The 23,904-nt window shown below is 40.4% G+C and overlaps 1 protein-coding gene across 1 annotated transcript; it reads left to right on the top strand.

The window, feature by feature from the left end:
* Positions 1–3,219: 3,219 nt before the first annotated feature.
* On the top strand, positions 3,220–22,150 carry LOC131243750 (oxysterol-binding protein-related protein 3C-like). The gene is made up of 10 exons (XM_058243300.1): positions 3,220–3,595; positions 4,888–4,981; positions 5,822–5,938; positions 6,043–6,115; positions 6,199–6,317; positions 6,565–6,686; positions 12,580–12,756; positions 12,972–13,116; positions 20,295–20,473; positions 21,725–22,150. The coding sequence occupies exons 1-10, from the start codon at positions 3,498–3,500 to the stop codon at positions 21,969–21,971; spliced, it is 1,371 nt and encodes a 456-aa protein (XP_058099283.1). The 5' UTR covers positions 3,220–3,497; the 3' UTR covers positions 21,972–22,150.
* The last annotated feature ends 1,754 nt before the right edge of the window (positions 22,151–23,904 follow it).

The following is a 23,904-nucleotide window of genomic DNA, read 5'->3' as shown; positions in this document are numbered from 1 at the left end:
TTAAGCTATAATATAAACATAGAGGTATTTTCAGAGCTTGAGTAGACCACAAAGTTGGGATTAAACGTCCACCATTAAAAGCTTCTTGGGAGCTGGAGAAGTGTCAGATCAAGCTGAAATTTGTGTTTTTCACTTCATCCAAAGTCTGCATGATCTTATTAATAAGTTGGGTGGTAAAAAAATATCACGGTGGCCCTTAGAAAGGTTTCAACGGTGGGTTTCGCTATCACTGAATCTTCCTTTGATGTGATCCACTGGAGCTGGATAACTGCTTAAGTGTTTGTATGATATCTTAAAATGATAGTATAAAAACGATTAACGGTGTGGATAAAATATTTACTTCACTGTGGGCTCCACAGAGCCCTGCCCGGACGGATTACCGTCCGGGCGGGGGTAGAACGCAATCCGCGTCCGGAACAGATGCATCCGAGTCCGAACGACTCATTGTCAAAGCGCGTGGCTTACCGTTCTTTACATGCGCGTGTAAGACAAGCAGTGTCAACGGAAACGAGGTTCGTTTTACCCAGTACGCGCGCGCGGGGCTGCCCATCCACACACAAGCACACGTGTCAAGAAGACATCTGAGCTTTTTATCATGACGCGTTTTATATCTTTTGTCTGAAAATCGGATCGCCTTGCTCTTTGGGTGGGCCACAATATGCATAGCAGTGGATGGTTAGAAAAGATGGTTTTAGCTATCTCCTTGATTTAGTAGATTGTGGCCCACCTGAAGAGTGAAACCGCCTCGTTTTTAGCCACAGTATCAAATTGGTTGGTCTAATCGGTCGCACGTATGCTTGTATGACCGGTGGGGAGTGCTATCCACGCGCGCGTGTGTCTGTGCTTCGACAATCCTCAGCGCTGATGTGATGATATACACAAGTTGAGGTTGCCTCGAAAGTCGTTGACACTGGAAGATCACAGCCCTCGGCGTGGCAGTAGAACCGTTAATCTAACGGTCTATGTTAGAGGAAAACAGTTCAATGATCAAAGAGTTTGAATATTCCACTGTTTTGCGAGGCCAAGCCAGGTGGGACCCACCACAATATTTGTGTGAAATCCACCACATTCATCCGTTTTCTCATATTATTTTAAAATAGGGATAAAAATTAAAGCCTATCAAAAACTCAAGTGGGACACGTCAAAGGAAACTGTGATCAGGTGAATGACTGGACACGGATTGCGTCCTACCCCCGCCAGTCTCTAGCCCCGAAGTGGCAGTTCTGTGGGTGGGCCCACCATGATGTATCTGTTTATCTAAGCCGTCCATCCTTTTTTTATGATTATTTAAAGTTATGATCACAAAAATGAGGCAGATCCAACGCTCAAGTGGACCACACCAAATGATAAGATGGGTTGCATTAAATGCATAGAGCATTAAATGCCAGTTGCGTTGAATGCTAAAGTCACACGTGGTTTTGTCTATTCGAGCATCCGAGCTACCTCATTTTTGTGATCATGCCTTAAAATGATCTGAAAGTAGGAATGGATGACTTGGATAAATAGATATATAACGGCGGGCCCACCCATGTAACTGACTATTCGGGGCTAGAGACGGCTGAGGGTAGGACGCAATCTGCATTGAAATGGCTATAGTTTAAACCTCCTTGTTCCAATATTTATATGTCATTTACATCATCTATGGGTCATTCCTATTAGGACGAACTCAATAAAATTATGAGCTTGGGACATGTTTCAACGGCATAAGTTCAATTCCTACTGTCTCCTCTATTTCAGCCCACTCGAATTTTGGACATGCCTCGTTTTAGGTCTTAAGTTCTAAAAAAAAAAAAAATGAACGAACGCGTTGCCCCACATCGCTTCTCGTCTCAGCAACTATCGCCGTCCCCTTGACTGAACTAGGCCGCCATGGTCACTTGGAAAAGTCCATAGACTCTCACCGGGTTGGGTCTTGCGAAGCAACATTCGGTACGTACAAGTGGGGCCTACAGACGCATAATCCGAGGCGTTCACAGTCCCAACGGCCATTTCATTTTCTGTTGTGGAATCTTATCACCGACGATACTGGGCTTGGTGAAACATGTGGCCCACCAGAAGGAAGGCTTCCATCGTCCACAATAAATCCCTCCGCCGAGTCCGTACACCCATGGCTCAAGGTCTGTGATCTGGAATGTTGAATTGGTGGGCCCGGGTTGGCGATTTTGAAAATTCTCCGAATTGGAAGATATTTTTGAGCAGCTTTGAATTACGCGGATTGTTGGAAAGGCGCCTTTGTTTTTGTTTTTTCAGTTGAACGTGGGTCGTCGCTATCATCGGTTCATGGTAAGAGATCCAATCCCTCCGGAGCACGGAAATTTGTGCCTCCACTTCATTGAACACGCACTTGCTACCTGTGTGTGATGATCCTAACTGTGCATCACGCAGTCTCGGAAATTGATTGGCCATTGGCAGATTACTTACTCGATCGGACAATCCCAACCATCCAAGTAATAAACCATTTGTCACGGAAGCCCTAATGAACTGGTTTTATTGCATGGCGGGATCGTTGTTCTGACCAACGGAATGAACGGTTGTGATATGATTCATGTATGGTACGTTTACGGGCCAGATATGAAATAGACATCTCAGGTGGGCCACACCACGTTTTGAAGGCATATTTTTTTTATTGTTTCCATCAGATTTATATGGCTTATCTTTATATATACGGTTAATATTAGGTTTGTCACCTGATGGACGGACTGGATTTCAGACATAAGATATGGTGGGCCCAATAGAACTTGGGTGTGTTTATGCGCTGCTGGACATTTCCGGTCCCCTTCAACCTAGCCTTATTTAACTCTATGTAATTATTCGTTCCACAAACTGGGATCGTGGGTATCCACACCGTACACGAACCTTTCTCGAGGAATGGTCCACGAAAGGGAGTCTCTCCTCATGAACCGTGTGTGATCATGGCCATTCAACGGTGGATGTTCCCATATCTACTGTTGCCTATGGTGTAGCCCACTTGAGCTTTGGATCTCCCGCTCGTTTGGGCTCATGTCCCAAAATGAGCTTACGAAATCGGATGGACAGAGTGGATATAACAAAAAAATAAAGGTGGGCCCACAGTGCTTGCGGTTGCAGGAATCCTCAGGCCACCCGCGTCCTAGATGAATGGCCAGGATCACTGTTCCATGGCCCCACTAGTACGAAACAAGACTCGTGTATGTTCTGTAATCATCCTAGGGTCGAGGTTCATGACAGTCTTCCGCTTATATTGAATTTTGATAAAAGATCGCCGCCCTTCAAACGCCAGAAGCGCCAAAGGCTTTCACCTCCTATCCTCGCTGTTTTTTCTAGATTTCCCCGTTTCTCCTCTTCTCCCTCTCTTGATCGATTTCTCTTACTGATCGATTCGATTCATCGGTCGGTATAGGTTTTTTCCTCTGTCTGAGATCCAATCGTGGAATTGCTGCTAAACGACCCGTCTTCTAAATTCCGTTTTCTTCTTCTGAGAGCTAGAGATAGAGAGAGATTGAATTAGGGTTTTTGAGATGGGTTCAAAAGATCAAAAGCAAGGCGGTGGATTCTTGTCCTCAATCGCATCCAGCATCTCGAATTTCGGCACTGCCATGCACAAATCCGTCAACGGGTATGGAAAAATCTTCTAAGCTCCGATCTCTCTTCTTTCTCTCTTTCTATGCACATGTTGTATGCATGTCTGTGAAAATTCAATGGATATCGAATCCTAGGGTTTTAATTTTTTTCGGAATCGGTTATGGTGGAAGGAAATATTGATTTTGGAGTGGGAATTCTCATTTGGTCCTTGCAGCAATTGGTAAAAGACAGTGGTGAGAAGTTATGTGATTGAGTTTTTTTACTTCTTCAGGGAAGTTCATGGCAAATACTGCGAGGAGAGACTGAAGAGGCGATTCGTGGCACACCTACTGCCATGACACACATGTGTGAGATCTGGGTTACCCACCCATCAGGTGATGGGCATTGCGAACATGCCCTCTCCCAAAATCAGGCCAGTCCACTCATCAGGTGGGCAACTGATTAGTGGTCTATATTCAAGGTACACATGGTGAACCTGATGAGTGTACCAACTTGATTTTTTGCCTGGACATGTTCACAGTAGCTGCCGACTGCTGAGTTGCCCGGATACCACACGTGCTGTGAGTGGCCTCTTCTATATTTCACAAAGAGTGGCTCAGGACTCATGAGAGGGTGATTGCTTTTTCTTTTCTTTTCTTTCTCCTCCTCCTTCTTCTTCTTCTTCTTCTTCTTCTTTTTACAAGTACTAGATGGGGAATTATTACAGGGGATGTTTTCCGTGTCAGATTTTTTTTTTCCAAAAAAGTGGCACGTTAGGATAGTACCCAGACCTTCACGTGGGGCTTACTACTGAACATCCATAGCTCAAAAATCACACCAGTTGGATGATGACCTTAATTATCTGATCGGAGGGTCTTTTCCTAGTGAACCACTATCCTTATTTTGTGACTTACAGTGTCCACCTGTCAGTTGCCTTTGATTTTTTGGCTATGGTCCTCCATGCAAAGGCCCACCTGATTAGAGTTCAGGATTCCATCTTATTGTACCCTATGCGTGACTTTAGTTCAAGCATTAATTTCGTTCAAATCTTTTCATCAAATTTAAATTGATGTTCTTTGCCTACTTTACTTTTTATTATTATTAATTTACTACTACTATTTCTATTATCATGATCATTGTGATTATTATTATCATCATTATTTAAAATTTTGCCCATAAAACTTAATGGTATGGTTTTCTGGAAGGAAATGAACGACATTTAATGATCTACTTTTGGGCTTGTATAGCATTGTTGGGTTTCTTGATAATGTTGTCTTAACCGAATCATTACTGTTTTCTGTACAGTCTACTCTAAACCATTGCGTGGCCTTCTCTTTTCTCCTGTAGGTTGATTGGTTATGAAGGGCTAGAAGTTATAAACCCCGAAGGAGGCACAGAAGATGCAGAGGAAGAAGCTCAAAGAGGAAGATGGAAGCAGGAGGTGCTCACTTCTTTTTCTTTTCATACCAGTCTATTGAACCCATTGATGCAAGCTGGTTCTACTCTCTAGTATATAAACGCAGGACCAATATGGGCCCCACATGATCAGACTTGTGTGTTCCGCATGGCCATATGAGTGGGCTGTATGATATTCAAGTAGTTGCCTTTATTATTATTATTATTATTTATTTTTATAAGAGTAAAAGATCAAAATACCCTCACCTAAAGCTATGCGTGCAAAGTAGCACATAAGTGAGGGCATCTTGGGTAATTCCAATAGCACTAGTTTCTTCTTCTTTCTTCTTTTGTGACCCTATATAGATGTGTGAGGGTATTTTCTTGGTTGTTGAAATTAGAGAAAAAATGATTCTTTTTTTCTTTGGAGAAGTTCTCTTGTGTGCTTGGTGGAAGAGAAACAGAGGGGGTTTACAGGTGATATCTGGTAATCAACTAGAGGGGTCATAGGTTCATCTCATATCAATGAACAATCCTCTACATCTGGTTGCACTACCCATGTTTATCATGCCCTGTCCTAGCTATTTGGATTTATTGTAACAATGTTCTTTAGCCAGGCCAAATAGTTGATACAAGGCTATGATGTTGATGGCATTAGGAATATTATTTGTGTGCGTGTGTGTGTGTGTTTTATTATTATTATAAATTTTAAATATACTTGTTGTGGAACACAAGTTTGATGCACATTTCTTTTTATAATTGCTGCTCATAATCTTCATGACCATGACATTGATCTGTTTGCTCTTTCATTTTTCTCTTTCTGTTTCGATGAATGTCTTTTTGCTTTTTGTTTTTTTGTTTCAAATCTTCTTTGCGTCTCTTGCAGGATCGAGATAGTTATTGGAAGATGATGCAGACATATATAGGTTCAGATGTTACATCAATGGTGACGCTTCCAGTTCTTATATTTGAGCCCATGACAATGATTCAGAGAGTGGCAGAGGTCTGTGCTATTTGTACTTTAAACCTGATGCTTGTCAATTTTGTGCAATGTCTTCAACCTTGCTTATCACATATTGAGCATTATAAATTGCATTATCCTCACAGATACTGGAGTACTCCCACTTGTTAGACCTGGCTGATGAATGTGAGGATCCCTACATGCGGTTGGTCTATGCTAGTAAGTGGTCTTCTCTACTGTGGTGCTTATGAGTTGCATGCATGTATTATCTGGTTTAATGGAATATTGGTTATTGTCTGCAGCATCATGGGCAATATCTGTTTACTATGCCTATCAACGAACCTGGAAGCCCTTCAATCCCATCCTTGGTGAGACTTATGAAATGGTTAATCATGGTGGCATTACATTCCTTGCGGAGCAGGTGACCTGTTTATAAGTTTACTTTGATTTTGATTTCTCATCTTTTGGGTGCTGATATTTCACAAGAATACTGTCAGCTGATTTTTTTAACACATTCATGCATACATCCACCTCCCCTCCCACTGACCCACCTGTTAATTGCTAAACCATGTTAACATTATGTGTTGTGGTTGTTTTTTCATTGTCATTTCCATGGTGTTGTTCTGCGATGCTCAGTTCCTTTCTTTTATCATGCTTCCAAATGTCAGGTGAGTCATCATCCTCCAACAAGTGCGGGGCATGCAGAAAATGATCATTTTACCTATGACGTGACATCCAAGTTAAAGACCAAATTTCTGGGAAACTCTGTTGATGTTTATCCGGTTGGAAGGTAATCTTGATGTGTCCATTTTTACTGTTCATGGCTTAATTATGTGGAATGCAACCTTATTGAAATTCTAGCAGTGCATTTCTTATGCTGATAATCCAAGCAGGACTTAATCTCTATTCAAGAATAGAAACATGCTGTATATCTCCTCAGATTGTTTTTGTCTCAATCAACCCTATTGATCTTCAACTTCTATTTCGATTCTAAATACTTTTGATTTGGTTTGGACATTGGGGCAGTGTTTGTATCGAATGTATTACCGGTATTTTCAGTATTGCAGGCTAGTGATACCAAAACATCAGTAGTACAAAAAAATCCCACGTATGTGCATGCTAATATATAGGGATTTCACAAATATATGTTGCTGATACATTGTCAATATCTGGGTGATATTGCAATATAGTTTTTTTTACTGAAATAGTGAAACCAAGAAAAAAAATGGAAATTAAAAAAATTCATCCAATGTTTTTTTGGGGTTCTCTTTGTAGTTATTTTTTTTAACAACTCCACTTGAGTTGCTTCACATCAAAACACTAATTTGGGGGATAAATTGTGATCGGGGAGGGATTTCAAAGCATAGTTTTGTCTGAAAGTGCATTGTTAATCACACACACACACACACAGAGTAATGTTTTGAGTTCTAAGTGTGTAATCATGTGTCTTTTAAAGCCTTTGAAAAATATCACGTGTCTTTTAAAATATGAAGTTTCATCATGTTCTTGAATATTTCTAATGTTTCCCTCAAACTACGATCAAGGTTTGCTGAAACGGTTACGTCAGCTATTACATAATGGTATCGGCCGACCCCATTATGCGATATGAGGTCGAATCGGTGAGCACTGAAAACCCGCACCGTAACAGCCGTTACCATGTAGCGGTCCGTTATAGACCCGTAAAGGTGCCATTTAAAAAAGAAATACTTACCTCTCTTCTCTGCTCTGCTACAACTTGCAAGTAAGTCTCTCTCCCCCCCCCCCCCCCTATCCATGTGTTTAAAAAGTAGAAATCAATCCAATCGATTGGTCTATAAGTTATGGTCCAATGGCGAATAACTTGCAATCTTTTTGTGAGTGTGGGAAATCCACTCCATCCATTTGGTTTGCCCCATCACAAGGATCACCTTTTGCAAAATTTAGGCATATCCATTTATCAGGTGGACCACACTTGTATTTTTTGTTATTTATCTATGGTATCACCCACCTAATGAGTAGATATGAATTATTTTTGCACCAGGTGGCCCTCTTTTTGGGGCAAATCTATTGGAATTGTTGGATTTCACATGCACTTAACCAGTTGGACGTTAGTTGGAAGTTATTTGTTGGGTGGACCGTAGCTTGCGGTCCAACTAGTTTGACTTGAGAACTCTTTTTAACTTATAAAATGCTCTGGTGGTGCATGAAACTTGATACATGTACAGTCGTACACTTAAAAAAAAATCTGTACATGTGGCACATATTAAATCAAACTAAACCCCCATTAAAATGTGGGGTCAAAGCAACGCCGTTGCTTTGAGGACACTTGTTTATTGAAATGGGACTACTGGGTTTTTTAATTCTTCGCTGTTCAATAAGTTTCTATTAATTTGATGGTCAAATGGTGAAGCATAATTTGGAGCCCATTGTATTAGTGATATGAGTGCCATAAATTGCATCAATTTTGTGCCAAGAATATGTATTAGTGGGATGAGTGCCATAGATTGCAAGGGGGTTGATTTAGAGTCATTCGAGTGGTCCTCTAAATCGGCAGCATTATTCATTCGAATTTAAATTTAAATTTTCTTAAAATTACTTGGGTGAATGATGTTAAATGCTTAGGGCTGTGCATTAGTGGGATGAGTGCCAAAGCTTGCATGAATTTTGGTTCAATTTGGGGGCATTCGAGTGGTTCCCCAAATTGGCGATATTGTTCATTCAAAATTTGATTTTAATTTTTTCTTAAAATTACTTGGGGGGAATGATGTTAAATGCTGGAGATGTGCATCAATGGGATGAGTGCTAGAGCTTGTATGAAATTCGGGCCAATCTGCGGTCAGTTTTAAGCCGGTTAAGTTCACGAAATCAATAGACAACCCAAGACAACATTCTCAAGAGTGGACCATTACACCTTCCTAAACATGGTCAAAACAAAATAAAAGAACTACACATTTAGAATCCTCTAATTATTTGGAAACTTCATTCGATTTTTTTAGGAAAAAGGCCGTTATGGGATGCGTAATAATCATTAAACCCCCGTATTAGCTGATACATGTATCAGTTTTGGTAGGCACTGATATGCCCACCAAAAAGTGATATGGCATACCTTGACTGCGATACATAATACACGCGATATATCTTGATCTTTCCAGTGATCCACATCCAAGGGTTCAATACATAGTGCAACCGATATTTCGAACACTTCGGAATTGAAATCACTCTCAACCAATGTTACCTAAAACAAACATGAAAGCCCCCATGTTTTCCATTCTGAATTGACTGTTCTAGATTATGGGTCATTTGCGATCCAGATTGCTATTTTTAGCGACCTGAAGTTATGGCTCTTTATTCTTACTATTGATTAAGTTAATGCAAATTTGTATTTACAATGCAGAGATGTGTACCTTTTTTTGTAGTTATTAGTTATAATATAACACTAAGCATGCTAGGTTTATAATAATTACACTCACCATTTCAAACTGCAATATGTGTTCATATGTAAAACTATATTGCATGCACATTGTATATATTGTAGTGACACGCCTACCCCTAGCATACTATGTATTGGAGGAATTAGTGTACCATGTACCTGTTCCCGTTGCTCTCCACAACATCTCAATCAAACTCTCTAAATATAGTGTAGACACCCCACCTAATATAGGCATTCCATATTAGTATTCTAGTTGAACTAACGCAAGAAGGTCTTGTCCATGACTTCAAATTATGTGGGAAGCTGGCTGGGAACTTGGGAGTGAACCGAGGTATTCCGTAACGGTAATGGTGGTCGTAATGACCACCACTGTACGGGCTGTAATGGTCATTGCGGGGGGCCGTAACGGTTGTTATAGTCTCTTTTTTATTGAAAAACCCCCCAGAAAAACCTGTATAGGCCGCGTAATGGACCGTTACGGTGTTATAGGGGTCGTAACAACCATTACGGCTCATTTTTTCCGTAACGGTTGTCACGGCCATTATGACCCTGTAATGTGTAGCAGTTGCCACCGTTACCTTCACGTAATAGCCTTTATGGCTCTTACGGCACACCATGGAGTAAACCCCTCACCTTGAACCCAATTTATAGCTAAATCCCTTGGAACCCTCAAAGAACTATCCTAAAACTTATTTGCAAGATCCTCCTAACCAAGTGATGCTCCCACTTCAAATCACACTTTGGACTCAAACTCATGCTCTTGCTTCCTTAATATTTATACTTGCTAACATTTTGAAAGAGAGGCTTCCCCACTTGTGCACCCAAATTTGCTGGCTCTTTGCTTCACTCATGCAACTATATCTTAGAAGAACCAAGAGGTGTGGGACCCAACCTTACCCAAGTATGGACCCACAGCCATTTTATTTTTTAAGCCTCTCAAGGAATTTCTGTGCCTCAATGGATCTCATTTTTTAAATAAGGTGTTTTGGAGCTGTGGAAATTCGATTTCCATGACTCTCGATGGTCCTCGATTTTTGGCTTTTCCGCCTTTTGAACCCAAATAACCCCTGATCTGATCCCTCCCTAAAATACATTTTTGACCCTTGATGACCTCTTATTTGATGCCTTGTGTTTTACGCAATCGATCAGATCATATAGATATCCTTTCATCACAACGTAGGTCGTCAAAAGGATCTTGGTCCCCACTGAAACTATCCATTCCATTCTCACAAATGACCAAGACAGTTATCCCCAATCTCAATAAATAGAAGGCAGTTTTTCTCTAAGAAAGGAGTCTTTATATCAAAGTCCCTCAAGCCTAATTGTTGGAACTTCTTCCACCTCTGGAATCTCGCTACCATCTAGAAATATCTCTGAGAGGAGAAAGAATAGAAAATGAAGGAACAAGGAAGAATGTTATTAGGATTGGAGATTTGAGAATTCTCCAAGTAGTGAGAGTGGTTAAGGGGACCACCTTAACCTCTTGGGTTTTGAGCAACAACTTCAGTAACTGTCTTGATAGGTGGATTCTCATGATCTCCTTTCCAGCCAAAACTCGTATGTCAACTCTCTAGGTCTCCTCAGCCAAACATTGCCTGCTGGTTCTAGGAGTGGCAACTTGCGTCCTTATGTTTTTCGTCTACAATTGGGAACATTTGGAAGGAGCTCAATGCTAGAATGCTTCAACATTTGAAATTTCCAAATCAAATGTGCCCAGAACAACTTCTTTCATGTTCTTTGCAGACTTATCTTCATCAATGACCTTGGGCCTTTAGTTCCTCTTCCTTCTTCTCTCAAGGATATCTAGAATCCATCTGAGCACACTCCATTCCCCTGCCTGTTGTGTGTCAACGCACATCAAGCATATCACTTTCTTTGGAAAATCGTTCAAATTGGCAATTGATGAGGAATTTGCCCAGCTGCAAGTTTCATCTATTTTCATTCAAATTGCAATGAAGATGTTTCCTACACTGCCTACCAACATTGTCACAAATGTTCATTGCACCATTGCTATGGACTGCAATCCTCATTCATCTCACTGAAATTCAGAATGTGAGCTAAATATTGCTTCCTTCAGAGTTTCCTTCAGCTCGACCTTCAGGCTGATTGAGTGATTAATGCAGGGGCATTTTCACACTGGGCTTGAGTGAGGTTGCCTGTGGGGTGCAGGGGCACACTCGGGGTAGGTGACCTATGTGATTTGGGGCCCACGGGGGAGGTCTCGTGTTTGAGACTCCTCACCAGGGGTGATTAATGTGCATTTCACATCGGGCTCGAGTGGGGTAGCCCGTGGGATGCGGGGACACTCGGGGTGGGCGGCCCATGTGATTTGGGACCCATGAAGGAGGTTTAGCCGAGGTCCTAAACCCATGAGATGCGGGGCCTGGCCTGTGAGATAAAGGGATTTATTCGCCATATTCTAACAGTTCGAGCTTTTAGAGCAAGTGGTTAATTGACAATTGCATCAGTGATTGTAGTCAATGACTCCGTGATGTGAATTCTATTTCTGGAACTGGAATTTCCCTAGTCCTTGTCTGAGATGGAATTATGCCAATTTGATGACTAGCATGCCCCTTGCTAGTTTGGATTGTCTTTTTGCTGTTGCTTCCTCGCATTCTTTGTGTGGAGCAGGTTGTGGGTTTGTTTTAGCTCTCTTAGGGGGTGTTTGTTTTTTTATTTACACATGTAATTACAGGTAAATAGGTAATGATTATTTACCCATGTAATTACAACATCAATTTCGAGGTTGACATTGACAGCAAGCTTGTTTGAAAGCTTCCTATTTCACAGCACCGAATACGTACAATTTCCTCATGGTGCCAAACGACCCCTAGTGATGCAATTGATAATCTAATTGTTTTGGGATATCGTTAGTGGGCCATGTGCCCAATAGAGTAATAGTCTAGTGACACACATGTTACACATGCAACTCTTGGAAGGATTTTAGATGTAATCCAAGCTTTCACCGTGGATTTCAAACCCCCTCTTTGAGGGGATTTGAAACCCCAGTTACTTTATGGTGCCAAACAACAAGGGGATTTGAAATCCCCCCAAATCCATGGTGCCAAACAACCCCTAAAATGTAAATAACCTTTTATTGCTCAGATTCCTCTATTGTTCCCATGTTAACCTTTCTTTAAGGATAACCTCAGTCAGTATCGTTATGTGCTGTGTAAGTTTCCTATTTAAAGTGCTCCAATTTCGTTCCCTTGTATGGTTCTTCAATAAAATAGTTCCTGATGCAGTTTATTGTCATTATTATTCTGATATGCAGAACACGGGTGACCCTTAAAAAGGATGGTGTAGTTTTAGATTTGGTGCCCCCTCTTACAAAAGTTAACAACCTTATATTTGGAAGAACCTGGGTTGATTCTACAGGGGAGATGATCATGACAAACTTGACCACTGGGGACAAAGCTGTGCTATATTTTCAACCGTGTGGCTGGTTTGGGTATGGATGCCTTTCTTTCCTTCGTTTTATATATATCCTTTTGTTCATTTGTTGGTCTTTTCACTTGGTCACATCATTTGCCTGCGGGCTCATTATGACTGCGGAATAAAACTTAGATTAAATTGTTGGCTTTGATATTCCGTTGCAAACTTGCTTTGCTGTTCCTCTTTCCACTGCATTGCTTGGTGTTTACGACAAGTTGACATCGATTGCAGGAATGGCCGCTATGAAGTGGATGGATATGTTTATAATGGGGCAGAGGAACCTAAGATATTGATGACTGGTAAATGGAATGAGGTAATGAGTTACCAACCATGTGACATGGAAGGGGAGCCCCTCGCAGGCACAGAACTTAAAGAGGTCAATTTCATAAAACCTTGGTTCCCTCAAATTATTACTTTCATATCCGTTCGCTTTGGACTCTAAACAATTTAAACGATCAATTTTTTTATTATATTTTTTATTTTAATGCTAGCATTTACATAAACAACTGCAACATATGATTTCAATATGGCGATGCTTTATGGAGTTTCTAAGCATAAGCGTCTCACATGCTGATTAATTATTGTAGTCTAATGATTGTGTTCTTTATTTCTCAGTCATGATGGACCTAGGTATTGGGATGTTAAAATGAACATCTCTTCTTTTTTGCCAAGTACAAGTATGCTTTCGTTAGTAATTTTTGCCAAGGGCCTGTTTGATTTTCCATGATACAGGTAAATTCCTAGTAAATAAGTAATTATTACTTTTTCACTTGTTTGAAAATGGGTGAGTAATTCCACCTAGAAAATAGGTCCAAAAATATTGACTTAAATCCGTCGGCCCCACCGTAATGTGTATGATATATCCATGTCGTCCATCTGTTTTATTAAAATATTTTAGGGCATGAACCGAAAAATGAGGCAGATCCAATGCTCAATTGGTCCACATGAAAGGAAACAATGGACTTAATTTGTCCACCGTTGAAAGTTGGTTCTTTTACTGCGCCCATATTGAGGTTTATTCACCATCTAACCTGTTCATAGGGTCACATAGACATGGATAAGTGAAAAACATAAATATAAGCTTGATCTAAAACTTCTAAGGGCCCCAAAAAGTTTTTTTAGGTAGTTATTCAATTCTCACAATTTCGTGTGGTGTGGTCCACTTGAGCTTTGGAGCTGCCTAATTTTTGGGCTCATGCCCTAAATTCAGTTGGCATAATGAATGGGCGGTGTGGATAAGCCACACACATTATGGTGGCCCCCATATTTATTTTACAAATTTCTCGATTTAAGTGTTTAAAAAGTAACCGGTCAAGTCAGCATTGGGAAAGATGCAGTAATTACCTTGGTAAATAATGATTACTTATTTACAAGGTAATTACAGTTGAGTCAGAAAATCAAACAAGCCCTAATAAACGGTGTGGCATGTGCATGGAATTGGTTATAGGTGCCCATACATTGTTGGAGTGGAACTTAGCTTAAAATGGCAGATTAACCACTCGTCATGTTATGCTTTCATTCATACAGCTATATACATGCATGCAATGCTATATAATATATTATGGTACTTTTTTTCTTTTTTTTTGAACGATAACAACAATTTATTAAAAGCTTGCGAGAGGCGAGACCAGAAACAACCAAAGAAGAGAACCAAAACAACTTAGAAAAAAGGACCAGCTGGAGCTTCTTTAACATACATCGCCCAATCCAACACCATACCCTTGACCCTAGCAATAACCATAGCTAGTACATAATAGTACAAGCTATTGTGTGTCTGCATTGTTGCCTTTTCTGCCGAAAATTATTATTGTATAAGCATGTATACATATATTGTTGCCGGACCAATCATGAACTCAAATAATGTGAGAGATCAATCAACAAATTTAAATTAATTAATAAAAAGTACAAATCTTGCTACCATCATCACAAATATCAAGATTCTAAGAGGAAAACATGCATAGTGTAAGCCTAAGTTGCCAAGCATCATCCTACAAGACCATTAAACATGAGAAACTAAGATATAATGGATGTAGAAACATCCAAATAGCATAGGGTTAGGCCCATTGTAAAGGGGAAGGTCTAATACTACTTAGGATTTACTAGATTTGGGTGTGGGTGAAGCTAGGGTTAGGAAAGTTTAGGGGTAAAGGTGAAATTAAGGTTAAAGTGGGGAATCGAATAAAGGAATTAAATGATTTAGTTATTAGGAGGTAGGAATTAGGGTTTTGGATGTAGGAAAATTAAGGATTTTAGGTTAATTGAAGGATTTGAAGATCTAGGGTTTAGGAGTTTAGGGAAATTGAGATATTGGTGATTGTAGGGTTAAGGTTAGGGTTTTGGACAAGGGAAGATGGGGTTTTGGAGGAAGGGTTCAAAGAGGCAAGGGGGAATAAAGGTATGGCCTTAAGGACCAGCCCGTGGGCTCGCACATGTGGCCATATGGTCATACGTGTGGGGTCCAGTTGGCTAGGGTTTGGTCTGTAGCCTTGGGGTTTTGAAGGAAAGGATAATGAAGAAGAAAGGAAGGTGTTGGGATAGGTTTTGGATGAAGAACCAAGGATATTTCAACAAAATATCTTGCACGAAGAAGAAAAACTCAAAGATAGATAATTGGAAGCCTCGCACTCCCGTGATTGAAGATAGGCATCACACTAATCTTCGTTTCAAATCGCATGGAACAAGTCTTCACATCGCATGAAGAAGAAGAAACAAAGGAATTTTTAAAAAAGAGAAATCCACCATTGACTTTTGACCAAAATAACCCTAGTCTAATGAAAAAATAAATAAAAACACTCATAAGGTGTCCAAAGCATAAATCAATAATAAACTAAATCTTAAAACATAAATATGTCCTATGATGACAAGAATTGCCCACGATCAACGGCTCGATTATGTCATTCATGCAATCTAATGGCCTGATCGTCACGTCCTTCAAATCCAACGATCCAAATCGTTCCTTAAAGCAACCCATGTGCACTTTCCCAGTGTGGGATTTTCCAAGGTCTTCAACATGGATACTTGCCTAGCCACAGAGAAACCGGGGCCCGCCTATTCTAATACGTATGCAAAGGTGTACGTGATGTGATGTCCTCATCATATATTATGCCCTTTATCTTCCTACTTGTTTGCTTATGTCCTCGCCTCATGTCGTCGTATTCCATTTGGATGAGGAGTAGACTTAATGAAAGATGGTCTTAGTGCAAGCAAGTTGAGCATGGAATATTGGAAGACCCCCTCTCCCTATTGATGATTCACCAACTACGAAAGTTTAGTGTCTTTCGTGTGGTTTGCTAGGCTGGAAGGCTTAACTATCAACATGTCTGCTTAAGCTAGAGTTTGTCAACAGTTAATCGTGTACTTAATTGAACCTGATGGATGTGCTCTTTGAGAAATTGACACAGATGTATCGAGGTGCTTATTGATCAATGGAGCCATGTGGAAGGGTTTTTCTTTTCTTTTCTTTTTTAACAATCTTTGTTCGTTAATTCGGCCTTTCTTTTAGTTGCACAAAAGAAGCTGAGATGGGGCACATTCATATAGTTTTAAGGCAAGTCTTTTTTACAAGTTTCAGGAAAGCATGGAAGCAGTTAAGAGATTCAAGAAGTGGGAATACTGCAGCTTTGAAACATATTCAGTGAGCAGGAACATCAAGGAAGCATCTATATTTTAAAAAAATAAATCTAAATACTTAAAATATAGACATTAGCTTTTTTTTATTGATTGTGTTTACAGACAGATACCTAAGGCACAATATATTTAGTGGTTTCTATGGTCCCGTTGTAGTGGTAGTAAGTGGTAGGAGTGAAAGGAGCTCCATGCGTGAGAGGAAAATGTTGTAGCAAGTGGTATCTTTGGATAAAGTTTGCTCCAGCAAGCAGCAGCTCGGACTAGGTTTGCAAATGGCCCAGGCAGGATGGTCTGAATCATGTTCATGTCCAACCCATGAGCTAAGGACCTATGTCGAGGCCAAGCCCAGCCTGTGAGCTAAGCAATCAGACTTGGGACAGGCTGGTCCCCCCAGCCAAATACTTGGTCATCAATGTTAAATAGTCCAGGCTTTAGCTAGATGCATGCCAGGTCTAATTAGCATTCGAAGTATTGGTATCGCTACGAGTTTCGTTGGCCAGGGATATGGAAACAATATCGATATCGCTGGTAATATCACTGGTAACCGGAAAAATAGGGAAAATGGTGGAATTTTTCAGTGAAACTTCAAGAGATGTTTAAATACACATGTTTGCATATTTAGGAAAAAAAAATTTCCAAAAAAGAAAAGAAAAAAGCATTCATAATAAGATTCCATTTAATGGGGGTTTAAAAGCTTGTTATTGTAAGAAATTGGTCCAACCATCCCAGCTATCACATCACACATGCATATGACCATCCATCCAAACATCCATCACTATTTCAGAATATCGACAACACAATATTTCGCCGAGAAATCGTCGACAACAAGAAAGGAAATGAAAGATTATGGTCTCGATATTGCCCATGCTGCGATAACGATAATATTGATATTATCGCCGACAAATTGAACATTGCATACAATCCTGTGCTCATTTAAATAAATAAATAAATTTTGAAATGAAATTTTTTAATGAACATATTTTTATTATTATGATTTTGATATATTGGTGATATTAATACATTAGTGATATTATTGAAATTTTGCCGATGCATTAATGATACAAGTGACACCTAGAATTTATATGGTCTAAAAGATTGGCAATACATTGGCGATATTGATACGTTTGCAGTAATAACGATAATATCGATATTATCGCCAACAAATTGAACATTGCATACAACCCTGTGCTCATTAAAAATAAAAAATAATAAAAATAAAAATTGAAATGAAATTTTTTAATGAACTTATTTTTTTATGATATCAATATATTGGTGATATTAATACATTAGCGATATTATTGAAATTTCGCCGATACATTAATGATACAAGTGACACCTGGAATTTATATGGTCTAAAAGATTGGCAATACATTGGCGATATTGATACATTGGCAGTAAAAGCGACGCCATAAATTTACACAATCAAAAATATTGGCGATACTTAGCGATACATCGCCGATACTTGGAATTTCTGATGCTACCAGTGTTATCGGTATTGCCGAACTGGGGATATGGATAATATCGATGATATTTTGATAATATTGGTGATACTTCAAACAATGCCCAACCCAATTAATTATTCATCCTAAAACTCAAGAACATTCTCAACCATGGCACTTGGAGCTCAACCCAGACCCAAGCCAAAGTGAACTTAACTTGGAGCACAAGCCATTCCAGCCTAGTTGCCGCCTCCCTAGCTCGGAAGTCCTTTTATGCAGTTCTGAGTCTTTTAACCCTCGGTGACTATGCTTTTCATTGTAGCTTATATTGGACAGAACACAATCCCATTTTGTGGAGCATCCTCCACTGGTTTTCAGATCTCTCCTTGTCCTTAATGTACTCAGACAACAAATAAGATGTTTGGTAACAGTCTCGACTCTCAAAGGCCCAACTTCTGTGTATGTAGCTTATCTTCAGCTAGAAGGCCACCTTCCTTTAAGATGACAAGTGTCTGTCTTCTTTCCACGGATAGGCGTTGAAAAATATTGGTGTTGATTGTATAGGCTTCCAGGGGATGCAAATGGTGACAAGGGCTGGTAATATTGATTACTAGGTGACACTGAAGAGTGAATATTGCAGAGTAATATGAAGAATTAACTCTTTTTCTCTTCTTCTTCTTCTTCTTCTTTTTTTTTTTTCTCTTTTCCTTTCTATAAACACCATTCCATTGCATGAGTGGCTATGTCTGGCTATCAAGATACTTTTTCTTCAATGGCTTCTTCAGCGTGTGCACGTGTCATTTAAGCCTTACTGCAATTAATTGGGTTCGGTTACGCAAATCCTCTTCTTTTCCACTCTACCCCAGGTGAACCACTGGTCATCAAATCTTTTATTCCTAGGCCAACCAGGTCCTTGTGGGCCTTCCCCTTGCTGTTTATATAACCTTCCGCTTGAACCAACTCACTCCTAACCAGTCACCAGTGCAATTCTCGGTCTTCAATGCACACGCTCCTTTAAAAGGAATTATGCATAAAAAAAATTTCCTGGTGATGTTTTGAGTTCTAAGTGTGTGATCATGTGTGTTTTAACATCTCCTAAAGTTTTGCAGAAAGATTCCACAATTTTCATAAATTTACCCCAACATTTCCCTCATACAGCAATACATTACACAATATGTTGTGATATTTCCCAATGCCTCCCATGATATTTCCATATCCGAAGGGTGTGGAACCATAGTGCGAAACCATAGTTTGAACATTGGTACCACAGAGATGCTCTTTTTGTCCACAATAAATTTTAAAACATTTAAATTCTAAAGCTTCCCTCCATAGTTCTAGCTTTATAGTTACCCCCATCTTGTTGATCAAAATTGTGCCATCTGCAAACAACATACACCACAGTATCGTTGTTGTAAATGCCCAGTTAACTCATCCATAACAAATGCAAAATGACACCGACTCAATGCAGACCCTTGATGTTGAATAACTGTAATTGTAAACTCTCGTCTCTCCACTAGGTCCTCACGGCAGTTATAGTCCCCCCATACATTTCCTTAATCATGTCAATTTATCCTCTTGAGACTCTTTTCTTTCCCAACACCAACCAGATTATCTCTCTATGGACCCATTATATGCTTTCTTTATGTCAATAAATATCACGTGGAGATCCTTAGGCTTGACAATGGGTGGGCATGGGGTTGGTTCTGGCCAGATGTTGAACTCGTTGGGATGGACCAACTGGGCCAGGCCTATTCAAACAATGATTTTGTGTGGCCTAGACCCAAACCCAGCACGTTGCTTGCCCTAGAGATACTTTCTCCTCTCGCTGAACTTCTCCATCAACTGGCATAAATCGAAATTGATTTTCTGATACATTCATTTCAACCTTGGCCTCCGCTCAATCACTCTCTTACAAAGTTTTTCATGGTATGAATTGTAATTTTAATTCCATGATATTGAATGCAGCTATTCATGTTTCTTCTTTTCTTGTAGATAGGTAGGACTTCTCTTACATTCATTTGGCATTTTATGGAATGCAGCTATGTGTGTTTCTTCTTTTCTTGTAGATAGGTAGGACTTCTCTTACATTCATTTGGCATTTTATGGAATGCAGCTATGCATGTTTCTTCTTTTCTTGTAGATAGGTAGGACTTCTCTTACATTCATTTGGCATTTTCTTCATTCTTACAATCTTGTTAAACAACTTAGGACGTGTTTGGGTGCCACTTAAAATGAATTTCAGGGCATTTTTCTCTCAACATGCGCTGCCATGTTTGTTGGAAACATATTGATGGCTGGATATAAACGTAATATTATGGCCCACTCAGGCACTCAATAGACCTGAAATTGTACTAGAATTGGTTTGGTTTTCATGATAGCGAGCCCGATGAATGGTTCAGATTTTTTAAGGCATGGGACACATGAGCACTTATAGTCGAAAGCCACTTTGGTGAATTGTCCTCACTGGCTACTCTTTTCTGTTTTGCAGGTATGGAGAGTTGCCCCTACCCCGCAACATGACAAATTTCAGTACACACACTTTGCACACAAAATAAACAGCTTTGAAACAGCCCCCAAGAAGCTTTTAGCATCGGATTCCCGCCTGCGGCCCGATCGGTATGCACTTGAGAAGGGTGATTTAACCAAAGCCGGTGCTGAAAAGAGCAGGTAACTTATTCTTTGCAGTCTTGTTATAGTGACTAGAAAATGATACATGTTGGGCTCCATTTTCAGATAAGTCATGAGCCATTCCTCACTCTTCCTATCAGATGAGTGTAGCCATCAAAATTTATTGAGGGGACAATTGGATGGTTATGATATATTTTGAAATTTTTGTAACACTCAAGCCAGCTTTCTGAGTTAACTCAACTCAGTTGATTTTGTTATAAGTCTGAAAAATCTCAATTTAGTCATAACTTGGTCAATACTCATTCAAGACTTGTTAACTGTGTTAACTCCACCCAACTTGAATTGACTTGCCAGGACTACAATATCTAGTCTTGGAGTTTAAGAGTCGGAAGAACTCGACTGAGTTAAGTTCTAAAACTATGGTTAGGGTCATCTGACAGGGGAGACTTTCTGTGCGGTCTCCCATCCACCATATGGATGATATGTAACACCAAAACATAAGTACTGTCTGTACAGTTTCTGGATCAAGAAAATACTTAGTCTAGGGCCCTTTTGGTATCGAAGGGCTAGATATTATCATGTTGGGAAAATACCCAAACAGTGGGTATTATTACTTGCCATTTTTGGAGTACTTTTCATGTATTAGACTTGACATTTTGGAGTAGAAGAAGAAGAAGAAGAAGCAGAGTTGAATTCAGAAAACAACTCAAATCATAGTAATACCTGCTGTGATGTGGCTTTGTAATCATTTGATTCATACGTGCTGTCAGGTTATGTCCCTCCATAATAATATCTCTTCCTTCTGATCCAACATAGCATTCACCCACAATAATTTACTTCTATGAGCCGTGAAATGCTAGAATACATCCTGATTCCTGACATATTACCATTAGATTTGGGATCATGTTTGGTGATCCAAACTGTTGATCTTACAAGATACCCAAAGGAAAATGGTTGCCTCCAAAATCTTTAATATGGACAGCCAAAGGCCAAAAAAAAGAAGAAGCAATGTTTAAGAAGGCAGTCCATGTATAAAGGAAAAGAGTCAAATGATCGAAGTGTGAAAATAATTCCAATCTGAGAGTTTCATAATTGAGCAACCCCCATACATGGCCAGGCCCATCGTGTAAATGGTTTGGATCATCAATCATGACCCCAGATCCAACGGTTATAGCCCAGTATCCTATGGCACTATAGCCTACATTGGGATGTATTCCTGGAAGCCTCTACTTCTATACCCATGTTTGTAATTTAGCTTGCATTTAGTTGTAATTGTGCATGATTTTTCAGCCTAGAGGAGAGACAGAGAGCTGAAAGGCGAGACAGAGAGGCACAGGGCCATCAATTCACTCCAAGATGGTTCGACATAACTGATGAAGTTACACCCACGCCTTGGGGTGATTTGGAAGTATACCAATACAATGGTAAATACAGTCAGCACCGGGCTGCGATCGACAGCTCAGACACCGTAGATGAGGTCGATGTTGAATCCATCGAGTTCAACCCATGGCAGTATGGTAATGTGTCTGCGAAATGATGTGTCTTGTTTGTATGCATGTTTCAGTTGTTTCTTCTTCTTCTTTATTGTTGTCATTTCTTTTTCCTTTTTTCCTTTTCTCAAATTCGTGATTGGGTTAGTTTGTATTGGCTTGTTGGAATCTCAGAGAAGTAACAGCAAACTTCTTAGGTGTGATTAATAGGAATTATTTATTTTCAGGGAATGTGTAGATTGCATTTGGTTTCATATAGTAAATTGTCCCTATACAGGAATTAGGATGTCTACTTATTATTTCAGGTTTACAACAGTTTTTCTACTTTTAGGCAGAATGGTGTTAGGATGTCTACTTATTATTTCAGGTTTACAACAGTTTTTCTACTTTTAGGCAGAATGGTGGTGATTCATCTGCCACCGTTGGTAGTGGCAAAGGTTGGATGCAACTGGCCTGGGGTCTAGTATGATATCCATGTAGGTCCCCATTATTTCGACCAAAGACAATTGTTGGGATCCCATGCTCTGAATCGCCTTTCAAGAATTAATGAAGGAAAAAAGAAAGCATATGGCTCCCATTTCCGTCAACCTGAGTTGCAATGTAATTCCATGGAAGTAATGATGTGCATTTTCATTGCTTGACCATCGAAAGCGGTCCCTAGTACAGGTGGGCCATGCAAAGTGAGGAATCACACTAATTCCTTGTTCCCAACCGTCTGATTGATGGACAATTGCCCTTGGGCAATGGTCCATTGCCTCACGACTGTTTGATTGGTGCAATAAACCATTCGTCCAGTAGTTGCATGTACTCATCTAATCGAAGGAGTCATCTCTGGAGGAGGCGCGGCCTGAAAGCCACGCCAAGCAAATGATAACAACCGTCTAATCAGTGGGCCTTCTGTGGTTAATACATCTTTAGACTGATCGAATACATTCGTGTCTCCACGGTGCTGCAAACCGATCAGTGCGTTTTTTGGGCCTTGATGAGTTCACCTTGGGGCTTATGATTCAGACAGTTTGCAATTGACTCGTATACATGGCACTCGCCAGGTATGGGATGGCCAGTGCTGAGTGATGTTTGGTCCGATATCAGGACCTAACTCTAGCTTGTCTTGCAATGGATCCTTTATTTTCTTATCCAAGTTCTTGATAGCCGTCCATGCTGTCGGTCACTGATCGGGCGTCTGACATATCTAATGCTGTTCTCAACTTGTAGCCATCTATATGGTGACGTATTGCATCAACTGTCCCTGAGATGGCAAGGAATCCCGACAGCTATTGTGGGCTGCGCTGTCAACAGGCTCAGCTACGGGTTGGCTTTGGCCAGATTCTGAACTGTTTATGCTGGGCCTGTCAAACTTTTGTTGGCCGGACTCGGACCCGGCCCTGGCCCATTGACACCCCAACTTGTGGAGCACGGGTGGCTAGCAGTGCGTTTGGGCTTACCAGTGCTCGGGTCACATACGTGCTAGATCCAAGGTGCTCGCTCTGACCCACCATTCAATGTAAACCCGCGGTCCACCTGATGTGAATTCGTCTACTCTTTGCGCTTACGGCATCTATCTTGTCGGGAAATTTGGATGAGTGGTCCAGACCCCGTGTGCGATTGAAAAGGCGATTTGTAGCACACGTGGCAAAACATCGATCAAATCGTTGATATATAGACCATTCATTAGGTAGGGCCCAACGCGGACAAGCCATTGACAGCTGTAGATCCAATAACTAGAGGGGCTACCTTAGGAGAAAATGGACGGTAGGGGTAAGTTGGATTTCTGGACTGGGTATCTCTAATCCACTCTGTAGGGACAGGGAGATCTCTGATGGGTTGGATCTTTGTCGTATGGCGCATCTATGGTGAGACCTTGTTCATTAACCAGTCTCGATCATCACGTGTTAAGAGGTGAATGGCTGCTGCTGCTTGCGGGCCTGATAATTAAGCAATCCACACCTTTGATCTGTTGGTCCTAGCCATGGAAAAACA

This window comes from Magnolia sinica, chromosome 4 (assembly GCF_029962835.1).
Source record: "Magnolia sinica isolate HGM2019 chromosome 4, MsV1, whole genome shotgun sequence".
Lineage (NCBI taxonomy): Eukaryota > Viridiplantae > Streptophyta > Magnoliopsida > Magnoliales > Magnoliaceae > Magnolia > Magnolia sinica.
The sequence above is the reverse complement of the archived record's forward strand: the minus strand, read 5'-3'. Positions and strand labels throughout refer to the sequence as shown.